The 15,190-nt window shown below is 45.7% G+C and overlaps 2 protein-coding genes across 4 annotated transcripts; both read left to right on the forward strand.

Annotated features, from left to right (window-relative positions):
• The first annotated feature begins 10,643 nt into the window (after positions 1–10,643).
• On the forward strand, positions 10,644–11,590 carry TSPO (TSPO(outer membrane tryptophan-rich sensory protein)-like protein). The gene has a single exon (XM_048677201.2). The coding sequence runs from the start codon at positions 10,773–10,775 to the stop codon at positions 11,361–11,363; it is 591 nt and encodes a 196-aa protein (XP_048533158.1). The 5' UTR covers positions 10,644–10,772; the 3' UTR covers positions 11,364–11,590.
• A 544-nt stretch (positions 11,591–12,134) lies between these two features.
• Positions 12,135–15,044, forward strand: LOC125532735 (BTB/POZ and MATH domain-containing protein 1-like). 3 transcript variants are annotated; one of them, XM_087514655.1, is made up of 2 exons: positions 12,135–12,256; positions 13,982–15,044. In XM_087514655.1, the coding sequence occupies exons 1-2, from the start codon at positions 12,144–12,146 to the stop codon at positions 14,865–14,867; spliced, it is 999 nt and encodes a 332-aa protein (XP_087370781.1). In that variant the 5' UTR covers positions 12,135–12,143; the 3' UTR covers positions 14,868–15,044. The 3 variants fall into 3 exon arrangements, with proteins under 3 accessions (XP_087370781.1, XP_048552635.2, XP_087370775.1); XM_048696678.2 differs by having other exon boundaries at positions 12,135–12,246; positions 13,972–15,044; XM_087514649.1 differs by having other exon boundaries at positions 12,135–12,239; positions 13,959–15,044.
• Positions 15,045–15,190: the final 146 nt, after the last annotated feature.

Raw genomic sequence — 15,190 nt, forward strand, 5'->3', positions numbered from 1 at the left:
TATCGTTGCACATGATGGTTTTGATGAATATAATATGCATGTACTTGCTGCTCCTACTTGCAATTATTATGAGAGAGGAACTATATCTCCACCTCTCTATGTTTCCAATATGATAAAATTGCAAGAAACTGTTTATACTATGCATTGGCCTTTACTTTGTGTGCATGAGTTGTTCTTTTATGACATGCCGATGCATAGGAAGAGAGTCAAACTTCGTCATTACATGATATATGTTACCTTGTGCTCACCACTAAATTACAAATCATTGTTGATTCAAATTGGCTTTGATATACCTTGGGATCCGGGTGGATTCACTACTTGAGCACTATATGCCTAGCTTAATGGCTTTAAAGAAAGCGCTGCCTGGGAGACAACCCGGAAGTTTTAGAAAGTCATTTATTTCTGTTGAGTGCTTTCATATAGTTTAAAAACAACAAAAATAAAGAGGGGAACCCAAAGCTTTTTCAAAAAGAAAAGCGAAAGTGAGAGAGACAAGCATTGTTGAAGTGGGAGCTAGCCTTGAACTTTGTTCATGCTCACGGAAACTTTGTGAATCTTGATTACAGAAACTTTTCAATAAAAATAATTATCCCCTTGTACAATTCCATTGTATTATAAAAATAATGTGCCAAGGTTTGCCTTTAGGATGTTTACATTTGCTTGATGGTTTGTACGGTGCAGGACAGAAACTTTGGCTGTAGTGCGCGATTTTACATTTTTAGCTGGAATGTCAAATGGTTCTGATTATTTTTGCACTATCTTCCTATACAAATTTTTTATTTTTCCTAATTTTGGTAGAATTTTTCAAGTATCAGAAGTATGGTGAATGTTTAGATTATTACAGACTGTTCTGTTTTAGACAGATTCTGTTTTTGATGCATAGTTTGCTTGTTTTGATGAAACTATCAATTTATATTAGTGGATTAAGCCATGAAAAAGTTATACTAAAGTAGACACAATGCAAAAACAAAATATGAATTGGTTTGCAACAGTACTTAGAGTAGTGATTTGCTTTATTATACTAACGGGTCTTACCGAGTTTTCTGTTGAAGTTTTGTGTGGATGAAGTTCGATGATTGAGAAGATTTCGATGTGAGAAGAAGGAAGAGAGGCAAGAGCTCAAGCTTGGGGATGCCCGAGGCACCCCAAGTAAATATTCAAGGAGACTCAAGCGTCTAAGCTTGGGGATGCTGGGAAGGCATCCCCTCTTTCTTCAACAAGTATCGGTATGTTTTCGGATTCATTTCGTTCATGCGATATGTGCAATCTTGGAGCATCTTTTGCATTTAGTTTTCATTTTTATTTTATGCACCATGCTGGTATGAGATAGTCCTTGGTTGATTTATAGAATGCTCTTTGCACTTCACTTATATTCTTTGAGTATGGCTTTATAGAATGCTTCATGTGCTTCACTTATATCATTTGAAGTTTGGATTGCCTGTTTCTCTTTACTTAGACAACCGCCATTTGAAGAATGCTCTTTTGCTTCACTTATATTTGTTAGAGCACGGGCATATCTTTTGTAGAAATAATTAAACTCTCTTTCTTCACTTATATCTATTTAGAAAGATGACAGGAACTGGTCATTCACATGGTTAGTCATAAAATCCTACATAAACTTGTAGATCACTGAATATGATATGTTTGATTCCTTGAAATAGTTTTGCGAAATAAAAATGGTGATACTAGAGTCGTGCTAGTTGAGTAATTGTGAAATTGAGAAATACTTGTGTTGAGGTTTGCAAGTCCCGTAGCATGCACATATGGTGAACCGTTATGTAACGAAGTCGGAGCATGAGGTGTTTATTGATTGTCTTCCTTATGAGTGGCGGTCGGGGACGAGCGATGATCTTTTCCTACCAATCTATCCCCTAGGAGCATGCGCGTAGTACTTTGTTTCGATGACTAATAGATTTTTGCAATAAGTATGTGAGTTCTTTATGACTAATGTTGAGTCCATGGATTATACGCACTCTCACCCTTTCATCATTGCTAGCCTCTTCGGTACCGTGCATTGCCCTTTCTCACCTCGAGAGTTGGTGCAAACTTCACCGGTGCATCCAAATCCCGTGATACGATACGCTCTGTCACACATAAACCTCCTTATATCTTCCTCAAAACAGCCACCATACCTCCTATCATGGCATTTCCATAGCCATTCCGAGATATATTGCCATGCAACTTCCATCATCATCATATACATGACTTGAGCATTTATTGTCATATTGCTTTGCATGATCGTAAGATAGCTAGCATGATGTTTTCATGGCTTGTCCGTTTTTTATGCCATTGCTACGCTAGATCATTGCACATCCCGGTACACCGCCGAAGGCATTCATATAGAGTCATATCTTTGTTCTAGATATCAAGTTGTAATATTGAGTTGTAAGTAAATAAAAGTGTGATGATCATCATTATTAGAGCATTGCCCCGGTGAGGAAAGGATGATGGAGACTATGATTCCCCCATAAAGTCGGGATGAGACTCCAGACTTTACAAAAAAATAAAAGAGGCCAAAGAAGACCAAATAAAAAAAGAGGCCAAAGAAGCCCACCAAAAAAATAAAAAAATGAAAAAAATGAGAGAAAAAGAGAGAAGGGGCAATGTTACTATCCTTTTACCACACTTGTGCTTCAAAGTAGCACCATGTTCTTCATATAGAGAGTCTCTTGAGTTATCACTTCCATATACTAGTGGGAATTTTAATTATAGAACTTGGCTTGTATATTCCAACGATGGGCTTCCTCAAATGCCTTAGGTCTTCATGAGCAAGCAAGTTGGATGCACACCCACTTAGTTTCAGTTTGAGCTTTCATATACTTATAGCTCTAGTGCATCCGTTGCATGGCAATCCCTACTCCTCACATTGATATCTATTGATGGGCATCTCCATAGCCCGTTGATACGCCTAATTGATGTGAGACTTTCTCCTTTTTTGTCCTCTCCACATAACCCCCACCATCATATTCTATTCCACCTATAGTGATATGTCCATGGCTCACGCTCATGTATTGCGTGAAAGTTGAAAAGGTTTGAGAATGTCAAAAGTATGAAACAATTGCTTGGCTTGTCATCGGGGTTGTGCATGATGTGAATGCTTTGTGTGGTGAAGATGGAGCATAGCCAGACTATATGATTTTGTAGGGATGAGCTTTCTTTGGCTATGTTATTTCAATAAGACATAATTGCTTGGTTGGTATGCTTGAAGTATTAGTGTCTTAATGTCAAATGATAGACTATTGCTTTGAATCACTCATGTCTTAGTATTCATGCCATGATTAGACATATGATCAAGATTATGCTAGGTAGCATTCCACATCAAAAATTATCTTTTTTTATCATTTACCTACTCGAGGACGAGCAGGAATTAAGCTTGGGGATGCTGATACGTCTTCGTCGTATCTATAATTTTTGATTGTTCCGTGCCAATATTCTACAATTTCCATATACTTTTTGGCAACTTTTTATACTATTTTTGAGACTAACATATTGATCCAGTGCCCAGTGCCAGTTCCTGTCTGTTGCATGTTTTTGGTTTCGCAGAATATCCATATCAAATGGAGTCCAAACGGGATAAAAACGGACGGAGCTTATTTTTGGAAAATATGGAAAATTCGGAAGGAAAATCAACACGAACCAGTGCCCGAGGTGGTCACGAGGCACGAGGCGCCCCCCCCTTAGGGCGCGCCCCCTACCCTCGTGAGCCCACCGTAAGGCGGTTGCCGCTCTTCTTTTGCCGCAAGAAAGCTAATATTCAGAAGAAAAAAATCAGGCGAAGGTTTCAGGCCAATCGGAGTTACGGATCTCCATATATATACGAAACGATGAAACAGAGCCAGAACAGAACGTAGAACCAGAGAGAGACAGAGAGATAGATCCAATCTCGGAGGGGCTCTCGCCCCTCCCACGCCATGGGAGCCAAGGACCAGAGGGGAAACCCTTCTCCCATCTAGGGAGGAGGTCAAGGAAGAAGAAGAAGAAGAAGAAGAAGAAGAAGAAGAAGAAGGGGGCCCCTCTCCCCCTTGCTTCCGGTGGCGCCGGAGCGCTGCTGGGGCCATCACCATCACCGCCATCTTCACCAACAACTTCACCGCCATCATCACCAACTCTTCCCCCCTCTATGCAGCGGTGTAACCTCTCTCTTACCCGCTATAATCTCTACTTAAACATGGTGCTCAACGCTATATATTATTTCCCAATGATGTATGGCTATCCTATGATGTTTGAGTAGATCTGTTTTGTCCTAATGGCTATTTGATGATCGTGATTGGTTTGAGTTGTATGTTTTATTATTGGTGCTGTCCTATGGTGCTCTCCGTGTCGTGCAAGCGTGAGGGATTCCCGCTGTAGGGTTTGCAATATGCTTATGATTTGCTTATGGTGGGTGGCATGAGTGACAGAAGCACAGACCCGAGTAAGTAGGTTGTTTGCGTATGGGATAAAGGGGACTTGATACTTTAATGCTATGGTTGGGTATTACCTTAATGAATCTTTAGTAGTTGCGGATGCTTGCTAGAGTTCCAATCATAAGTGCATATGATCCAAGTAGAGAAAGTATGTTAGCTTATGCCTCTCCCTCAAATAAAATTGCAATAATGATTACCGGTCTAGTTATCGATTGCCTAGAGACAAATAACTTTCTTGTTGACAAAAGCTATCTACTAAAACTAATTTAGTTGTGTCTTTATCTAAACAGCCCCTAGCTTTTATTTTCGTGTTCTTTACTTTCTTGCAAGCTTACCCAAAAACACCTACAAAGTACTTCTAGTTTCATACTTGTTCTAGGTAAAGCGAACGTCAAGCGTGCGTAGAGTTGTATCGGTGGTCGATAGAACTTAAGGGAATATTTGTTCTACCTTTAGCTCCTCGTTGGGTTCGACACTCTTACTTATCAAAAGAGGCTACAATTGATCCCCTATACTTGTGGGTTATCAAGACCTTTTTCTGGTGCCGTTGCCGGGGAGCAATAGTGTGGGGTGAATATTCTCGTGTGTGCTTGTTTGCTTTATCACTAAGTAATTTTTATTTGATGTTCTTAGTTGTTTTCTATCTTTAGTTATGGGTAGGAAACATAAAATACCAAAAAAATAGGTGTACCTACTGAACCAATGGTTGAAGAACCATTCAAAATCTATCACACTGCTGAAGCTTATTACTTGGATCATCTTCGATCCATATGTGCTCGTGCTGAAACCCCAACAAGCTTAGTTGAGGGCAAATCTTTAGATGAGCATGCTTGTTATGTGCGACACCGTATATCTGAAAGAGGGAAACTTTTACAGCATCAAATTAATACTATGCAATGCTATGCTTGGAATTTATGCTATTATTATGATTTTACTTGTTGTTCTAAAAACCCTAAGAAACACCTTCCCTACCAATGTGAGTTTATGGATAATGGAATCTTATCTTCATATGCTAAGGGTGTTTATAATTACTATGATGTTCAACAAACTGAAGAATTTGTTGCTTTTAAGGGTGCTTTTGAAATTGCTTCTTTGATTGAAAAGTATGATGCTACTCTTTACAAATCTGAAAATTTTGCTATACTTGAATATTGTTATGGGAATTATGCTTCTAATACCTATGTTAAACAATATATTGAGGAATACTCCGCTGTCCAAGAAGAGACTAATATTTTGCAGGAGTCTATGGAAGAAGAAATTGATGAAAGTGTGAGCTCATTGGATGAAAAAGATGAGGAGGAGAGTGAAGAACAAAAGGAGGAAGAGCGGATTGATCACCCGTGCCCACCTTCTAATGAGAGTAACTCTTCAACTCATACATTGTTTAATTCCCCTTCATGCTTACCGAAGGATGATTGCTATGATGACTGTTATGATCCCTTTGATTCTCTTGAAATATCCCTTTTTGATGATGCTTGCTATGCTTGTGGCCAAGATGCCAATATGAATGATGCTTATGGAGATGAACTTGCTTTATTATATAGACCAAAGCTATTTTGTTTGGTTTTGTTGCCTCCTTAATATCTTCTGTTCTGGTACTACTAATGTAAAAACTCAACTTTTCAGCAAGCTATGGAAAAAATGGTGGAACCGCTACCTTCTGAAGGTGGCGAGGGAACTATAACCGCAATGTTAGCTCTTGCTGCAATGGGTCAATACCTTTCCACTATCGGTGCCAAAAGCACGTTCCTGCATAATACTGGGTTGGTTGTTAAGGCAATCTCATCCAAATTGCCTCATGATCAAGATATGCAAGCTCAAAACAATGTTATATCTGCGCTCCAGACACAAGTCCATGCCCTAACAGAGACCCTTTGTGAAACAAGGACAGACATTGTTCGATGTTGTCAAGATATGCATGGTTTTGAAACCAGACTATCAGGCATTTGCTATGTTGTTCAGGAGCCTAGGAAAAATGAAGGCGAAGGTTATGGTGCTCCATCAGACAATACAACATGAAAACGTAACATTCAGGTCAAATGAACTGAGCTTCTGGTGGTGCATTTATCTGCCAAACTGTTAACTTTTATGCCAACCTTTTGTTTTATAGTTGTAATTTGTTTTGTTGCGATACAAAATTTATTCTTAACAGGCAGTCGCCGGCTGAAGAAAACAGCAAGCCATTTTTGTATAGTGTAGGGTGTTTCCTATATTTGCACTGGTGACGATCTTTGATGCCCAGTGGATGTAATCTGTCCAATCGCCTTAATAGCCTAGCGTTAGCTTCGGGCTTATTTATTTCCTAGTCTTTTTTCCCTGGTTTGCTAGTGGCCGCAACAACCATGGGCCATATACGGACCATGGTAACCCTAACCCTGCTACATGTCGTAGGATTCATGGGCCTCCTACGAGCCGTCGATAAATGGGCCTCCAACAGGGTCGTAGAATCGGTGGGCCTTTGGCCATCGGATAAATGGGCCTACATGGGCCGTAAACGGGCGTAATTGGTATCGGCCCAACACGGTAATGGGTCGTTAACAGGTCGGAGGACAGCAAAGGCTTAATTTTGTCACAGGCATAACGGGTCGTTAATGGGCCAGAATATAGGATGGGCTGGAAATGGTGCAACGGGTTAACATGCCACAAACGGGTCGACTCTGGCCACAGGCCGAATTTGGCCCATTAGGGTAACAGGCCAGTAACGGGCCGGAAGTAATCGAGGACCGGAAAGGAGCCCAAGAACGTATGGGTTGTCTGTAGGCTGAAAGCTAACATGGGCTGGAAACGGCCCATGTGAATCATAGTCCGTTAATGGGTACAACGAAATTTACTGTTCATTATGGCTAGAGTCACCGTGGCCTCTAAAGGGCCTAAAGATACGAAAGGCCTCATATGGGCCGAAAGACGTCGTGGGCCATACATGGGCCGAAAGTAAAACGGGCTGGTGTTATATTCGATGACCCACATGACGTTGTTGGGCCGATTTCAGGTAGGCCCTAACATGCCGTGAGTTACCGGGCCGTAAAATGGGCTATTTGCGAAGAGACCGTTAACAGGCTTTTCATGGGCTAGCCCGCGAACTTTTGACCAAGTCAAACGGGCCGGCCTTTGTAAGCTAAATGGGCCAATGGTGGGCCGTCGCACGTGTCGACATATCATAGGCGCCTATCTGACCCACTGACGAGCTGACATGTGTTTCCTCCGGCCAATCAGAATTTTACACGTGGTAAATTCCCATTGGTCCGGGATGTTAACGGGCTATCGGATCCAAAATCGGACCCGAGAGCTTAACGCCAACCCGTTATGGTGGATGCCACGTGTCGGTCACCCTTGACGAAAACACTTTTGTGACGCGTGATTTATTGTCATGGAAGTGGACATTTCCGTGATGATAATTGTGGTAATGTCATGGAACACTTCTACGACAGCACAGGTATGACTATCTTGATTCTGTCATAAAATCGTCATGGATGTACATGCATGACAAAAAACATGACCTACTATGACAAACACGTATCATCACAGAAGTGTATTCTTTTTGTAGTGATGCCCTTTCTCTAAACCTCATGTTTGCACCTCTCCCCATGGGGCGACCATCGCCCCTTCCATTCATGTCACCACATCCACCTCCTCCTCCTCCTCAGCCGACTCTCGGTCTTCTCATGCCACCCCTTCCTCTTCTAGGTGTCATGATAAAAGGTCCCCATTCAAACTTTGATTCATCATGTTCCCCCGTGCCACACTCTTTCATGCCAGTGCCCCATCTTGCATCAAGTGTGACAAAAAACTGGAAGCTTCTCAAATTTGACATGTTAAATTTAGTTTCACCCTTCGTTGTAAAGCTCACAAATATGTCTGTTGCTTGTTCATGTCAAGTCTCACTCTAACTCGGATGATCTCTCCCACAAAATCATCGGGAAGGGTGATGTGCACCTCTTGCACTTCCTCAATTCTTGTAGCCATGTTTTCTAGAATTTTTTTTGTTCTTCAGAACTCCATTAGGTAGTTTATGAATTTGGCGCCATGTCTATAGACGATTCAACTTAACCTTTTCCGGATTAATAAAGCCATCATACTCTGCAATCACAAGAGCGAAGCTTTTAAAATTACATAGTCCCTGATGAAGAGCTTTGTTCCAATCTAAACCGAGAAGAGGTTTAGGTTTATCCTTCTCCAGATGACTGATAGAATTTAGTCTATTTTGAGATAGCCCAATAACTATTTCAGAAATTCCTAAATAAATTCTAGAGGCCCGCTTAGCCCATTTGTGTAAGACAAAGGATATTATTAAAGTTTAGTCTCATACTGCTAGTTTAGTGGGAGTTGGACCTCCTTATAAGGGAGGTTCTTTCCCCACTTGTATGAGCATGAGAACAAGAGGGACATCCACGCGCGCTCCTCCTCCGCCGCCCGCCACGCCACGCCTCGTCACGACGCGACGCACCGCGGGAATGAGCCGAGCCGATGTCTAAATTTTTGCCATGCACAACGGGTATACGAAAGGTCACGCGGGAGCTGAAACATTTTTCTGTAGTGGACACTGAATCGGAACGGCTCGCCTCCTCGGCTGAAGTCTGTTTGCTTCGTCTCCCTTTGTTGCTTCACCTCCCATCGCAGCTTGTTCGGGTCCTTCTCGTGTGCCTTTAAAAAAGAGGTCGCTCCTCTCCAGAGATACACACCAGAAGATTCTCTTCCTCTCGCCACAAAGTTCCTGAGCACTGCGCTGCTGCTACGATCTTCTCCATCCCGGCTTGCGGCGTGCACCGCAGGTCGGGACAGTAGGCCTCCGAAACCGCACCTTTTGAGTCCTGTACGGGAGAAGGGTGATAAGGTTTTTGAGGAGCGCTTCGCGCGACTACTGACTTCTTCGTCACGGACGCCCCGGACTCCGACGACTTCTTCCCCGACGTCGACGACCTCCTCAACAACATCCTGGCGAGGACACCGATCCCAAGTCCAGCGCTTCTGCTGCTGTTGTCCCGTACGTGTTCTTCCTCTTTCTATTAGAAGTCATGCTGCAGTTTCTTATTCTAGTGTTTGCCCTAGATATGTTAGGCTCCATTTCATATATGCAACTTGATATATTGTCTGCTCTAGATATGTTTAGTTACAGTTCATATATGAAGATGATGTTTATCTTCTCTTTGTCAAATTGCATGACTTGTTTTATCACTGCTATACTAGTTGTGCTTTATCTCGTATTTCTGTTAATAAAATCATTCAGTAAAATTGCTCATACTTCCAACAACGACATCCTGTGCTGGATTTCACGCCGCCCACATGTCAGGAACCAACACATTCTGGTTGAAATTCTTCTCTTAGCAACTTGGCCAAAGCAAGCCACTTCATCTGATTCATGTACTTGTTCTTCCTAGATTAAATGTTGAATCATGAACCTCCTCGTCCTGCAGGTGTAGTCGCTCCAGAAGCTTGCTTGGATCTTCACCATCACCCCCTTGCGAAAGAGAACCCTCGGTTAGGCTCGATGTGACTTCTCGAACAGGATCTTGATGCATCTTCCAAAAAACAAATGTAGGTCGTTCAAGTCACCAACCACAGTTGGAGAGGGACCACCGAGGAAGGGAGGGGCGGCGTAGGATTAGGGCGAGGACATGAACGGATGTAACCGACGATAAAGGAACCCGCAACAGCGCTATCGCGAGGAGTAGAGAACCCTAGGTTGAGACCCTAGGAAAATATTCATTCAGTTCTATTAGGTCATGCGTTCAGCATCCCAGTTGATTCTTCCCATCTCCCCTATATCTCTACCTCTTTCTCCATGCTGCGCCGCGGCCAAAATGCTAAAGTGGTTTCAGTGCGTAGACCCGCTGCGAAACTTGGTGTAAACTGAAATGTTAAAGTATGATACGACTTTTTTTTAGGGAAAAAATATGATACGACTAGTAGTGCAATTTAATCTAACTCTACAAATTGACATGACACAACTAGCCCAAACATATATGGTCGGTGACTACACATATACTATTATCAAATCAAAATTCTGAAACAAAATACTGCTTCTCCGGTCAACAAGAACCATTCCGATGACAAGATCACGCGGGTCCATGAGTGCTCCGAGTCACCTCCACTCCAGAAGCTCCTTTAATCGCCCGCCTCAGTCACCTGACCGAGAAAAATGGATAGATTACTGAGCCCCTCCGCCACGTGCCTCACCCGCCCGCCACCTCCTCTCCACACGTGTCCCGGCGCGAGCCAACCTCGCGCGTACTTAACCACTCGCCGCGACCCCTTCCTCCTCACCCCGCGACCCCTTCCTCCTCACCACGGTCGGGAATTCACCAGACGCGCGAGAACCTCCGATCGAAGCAATAATCGAGCCGAGTTAGGATCCATAACCCATCGTCCATGGAGACCGCCACCGCCACCCAGGACCAAGGCCTCACCCGCCGCGCCGTCGGGGGCGTGGACGCCGCGCCGGCGCGGATGCCCGGTTCCGGCGCCCGCGCCACCAGCCGGGACCCGAAGAGGAAGCTGGGCCGCGCCAAGCGGGGCCTCCGGTCGCTCGCGGCCGCCGTCACGGTCTCGGCCGCGCTCACCGCGGCCGCCTTCTACGCCTCCGGCGCCGGCTCGTCCTCGGGGACGGCCAAGGCGCCGTCGGCGGCGATGGTGGCGATCGCGCGGGCAGGGTCGGTGGCCGCGGAGGCCGTGATGGCGCTGGCCGCGTGGATGGTGTGGGCGGAGGGCGGGCTCCACGGGCGGCCCGGCGCGACGCTGGCGCCGTTCGCCGCGCAGCTCCTGGCGGCCGCGGCGTGGCCGGCGCTGGCGCTCAGGCTCGGGGCCGGGTGGGCCGGGATGGCGTGCTGCGCCGCCATGGCCGCCGGCGCTGGCGCCTGCGTCCGCGGGTTCGGCGGCGTGAACCCCGTCGCCGGCGACCTCGCCAAGCCGTGCGTCGCCTGGGCCGTGCTCCTCGCCGTGATGAACTACAAGATGCTGTAGAAGGGAGGAGAGACAGTCAGAGAGGCTATGCGAGATGTCGCGTGGTGACCACGTCGGGTGGCGAGTTTGTGTATGTACAGTACACTGTACACGCGCGCGTAGTTTCTTGTATCTCGTCGCAAAATATTGCTATCTTTTTGTGTATTACTGCTGTTTAATATGTGCAATCTACAATGTACTTACTATGTACACGTACGAAATATGATCGTGTTTATGTTGTGCTCAAATGTTCGGCTTTTCTTTTTCAATTAGCTGCTTTTGATCGACTAGGGAGTATGGCCCCGAACACACACTTCTATAAACCAGATCGTCCACGCCGGTTCGGTCAAGCGAAGAGTCCCAGATAGAATCGGAATTGAGTTCGTTCAAATTCTGTTCTGGAGAGTCAGCGCGTGTTAGTTCGTAATAAAGCAGACCGCGTCTCAGATCGATTAAACCCCACCTGGAAATCTGCGATGTTCTTGGCCCAAGGGTTTTGAGCGGAGCAAGTAGCGACGGCCGGTGGCCACGAGAGCACGTGACTGAGCAGCGGTGCGGCAGACCAGGCGGACACACGGTGGCGGCGGATCGGAGACGGGCACGCTGACGTCAACACGCGGCGGCGCGTCAGCACCGTAGCCACCGACAGCAGCAGGCAGCGCAATCTCCGGCAGCTGGCAAGCCAGTGAGTGCCCTGTTTTGCTCTTGTTCGGGTCGATTTTGTCTGAATTTCTTCTGCTTGCTCGATTTTTTGGGTGGTGACAATCGTTTACCGGAGCGTTGTTCAGTAAGCGAGCTAAGATGGCAGAGCCGGAGACGGAGACCACCATCGTGGCCTCTTATGTCTTCCAATTCAAAGTTGATTACGAACAAAGCAAGCAGCTTCCCATTGACAAGGCCATCTATTCCGGTGCAACACGGAGGTTTGGGCATCCTGAATCTGGTCAAGTTCAGCCGTGCTCTTCGGCTAAGGTGGCTTTGGCTCGCCTGGCAGCAACCTCGCAGTCCGTGGGTCGGTGCCCTGCGATGGAAAAGACCACAATCTGTTCAACCAAGCAACGACCGTCACAATGGCGATGGAGCGACGGCATTTTTCTGGCACAATCACTGGCCGAAGGTCAGGCCCATAGTAGCCGGAAACGGGAAACGGTAGGCCGTTCCTGGATCCCGATTCATCGACCCGGAATAGGATTCGGTACGATTCGATAAAGATTAGGCGTCTCCGCAGCCTGCTCCTTGATTCAGGTTCAAGGATCCAACAGCGAAAACGCGCCGTCGTTTCTTTTCTCAAGGACTCCTCCAGTCCATTAATTACAAGGGATCCATTAATAATAAGGAATGCATCCGTCAGGGAGTCGTCGTTCTTCAGGAACTGCGTTCCTCGGTCCATGGTACCGTACCAGGTTCATCGTATCCAAACGGATTGGATCGCGTCCCCGTTATAAAAAAATCGTTTAAGAGATGTATATCCTCGTTGTACCCTATTTTTTTCAGCCACCGACTCTCATCCCTTGTTCCCACCGTAGCAAAAACATGGCAACTATGGTCAGGCCACTCAGCCAAGCTTTTCCGGCTCTGTTCGCGCACTCCCGCCGCAAAAGCAGGTCTGTGGCTGCTGCTCTCACAGATCGCACCTGGGTAAAGAACCTCAGACATGGCGATCGGTCTATGATCGTCGCAGAGTTCCTCTCCCTCTGGCGGTTGCTAGCGGTGCAAAATGTGACTCTAACAGCAGGCACCAACGATTCAATCACCTGGACAGCGAGCGGCTCAGGTTAGTACTCGGTGTGCTTGGCTTACAGCATGCAGTTTCAGGAGCCTACAAAAAATGATCTTTGCTCCATCATTTGGAAACCTTGGGCGCCAAGAAAGATGAAGATCTTCTCCTGGCTGTTGCATCTCGATCGCCTGTGGTGTAATGACGGGCTTCAGCGTCGAGATTGGGTCAATGGATATTTCTGCCCGCTATGCATCCGTCACCTAAAAACATCGGTGCACCTCTTCTGGGTGTCCCCTGGCCCTGGAGATTTGAAGGAAGGCAGTGACTTGGAATGGCTGCGGTCCTCTGAACCCCGCTCTTTGGAGCAACACCGGCAGCTCAACCCAAAGAGTGCAGCTATGCCTGCAGAATTTTGCAAACAAGAAGGCGAGAAAAGCTGCGGCCTCAATCATCATGCTCGTCTGCTGGGAAATTTGAAGGAAGAGGAACGATTGCATTTTTAAAGGAAAAACTGCATCCGCGGACGATGTCATTACATGTATCACAAAAAGTTTAGAGCTCTGGATTATTGCAGGGCTAAAAGTTTAGCGCATCCTATCTGGTCCCCTTCTGGGAGAGATTAGCCTTTTTCTCTCTTTTGCTTCTTCAGGCAGGCTCTTGCCAAAGAGCTCTTCTGTATTTGTTTTAACTAAGGACGGGGTGTCGATCCGTTGGTTGGGCAGCTGAGGTTGCTGCCAGCCTATCCGAGTTCGAGTCCCGGCACGGACGCGTGATGCTCACGGAGTTTCTCCTATAATATAAAGAAAAGCCAACGAGGGTTAGCTCTTGGGTTGGTCTCATTTTTTTTATTTTTTTAACTCTCCTCTACTAAATCAATGACAAGCCAGCAATGCTAGATTTTTCAAAAAAATTCCGACATCGTCTCCGCCGGAGGACATCTGTGGAGGATCATGTGCTACCCGCGTGGCGATACCGAGGACGACAAGGGCGAGTATATTTCTGTCTACCTCGAGCACATGAGCAAATCCACAAGCGTCGGGGCCATCTTCGATATCTTCATAATCGGCAGGGACGGCAAATCACCTACGTGGGACACGTCCAAGATATCCAGGACACTCCAAACCTTCGAAATCAATGGAGATAAAGACCAGCGCGACTGCTGGGGATGGAGTCAGTTCGTCAAGGAAACTATTTTGGAGCAAGATTACTTAACAGGGAGACACTTCACAATTGTATGTACCATCATGATCATCGATGACAGTCCTCCCATTGCCGTCCCGCCTCCAGACATCGGAACCCATCTTGGCCGTCTGCTAGATCATGCTGACAGGACAGACGTGTCATTCGTCGTCGACGATGAGACATTCCGTGGTCACCGGGCGGTGCTTGCTGCCCGCTCACCGGTCTTTAGAGCAGAGCTCTTCGGTTCCATGTCAGAGGCTACAATGACGTCCATCACGCTGCACGACATCACACCTGCAACATTCAAAGTTATGCTTCGGTTCATATACACGGATGAATTGCCCGGAGAAGACGAGCCCGCAGACTCATCCGTTGAGATGTTTCAGGATCTGCTCGCTGCTGCTGACCGGTATGCACTGGACCGGCTGAAGATTATCTGTACCCAGAAGTTATGGGAAAAAGTATCGGTAGATACAGTTGCAACTATCTTAGCTTGTGCCGAGACCTACAATTGTCAAGCGTTGAAGAACAAGTGCATTACCATGTTCACCGATGGTTATGCGCTACTGGTTACGAAATTCCCATCGATTACTGCTGAGCTCAAAAGGAGGGTTAGGGCATAATGTAGTGAGAGATACATCTGTGTGTATATATAGTTCAGATTTTAGTGCATAGTTCTCTTTTTTTTTGAAGCTTAGTGCATAGTTCTAGTATGGAATATTCTAATGAATTGGCCTGCATGTTTCAGAGAAGAAAATAACACCATACGAAGGGCTCAGCTTGCTTGCATACAACAAATTATTTATACAAATACTTTCCTTTTCTTTTTTTTCCGTTTCTGTTCTCAATCCACGAATATCTTTAAAAACTAGTAAGCATGTACGTGTAACACACGTAATCTTAGGAATTTCTTTTTATGTTCTGATTATCTAAATCAATTTTTCGA

Source organism: Triticum urartu, chromosome 1A (assembly GCF_056163025.1).
Source record: "Triticum urartu cultivar PI428250 chromosome 1A, HENAU_Tu73, whole genome shotgun sequence".
Taxonomy (NCBI): domain Eukaryota; kingdom Viridiplantae; phylum Streptophyta; class Magnoliopsida; order Poales; family Poaceae; genus Triticum; species Triticum urartu.

Excerpts from the sequence above, each read along its gene's own strand:
- TSPO (XM_048677201.2), top strand. The coding sequence starts at position 10,773 with ATGGAGACCGCCACCGCCACCCAGGACCAAGGCCTCACCCGCCGCGCC.
- LOC125532735 (XM_087514649.1), top strand. The coding sequence starts at position 12,144 with ATGGCAGAGCCGGAGACGGAGACCACCATCGTGGCCTCTTATGTCTTC. Across the intron at positions 12,240-13,958 it reads AGCAGCTTCCCATTGACAAG|ATTTTTCAAAAAAATTCCGA; the intron begins GCCATCTATTCC and ends CAGCAATGCTAG.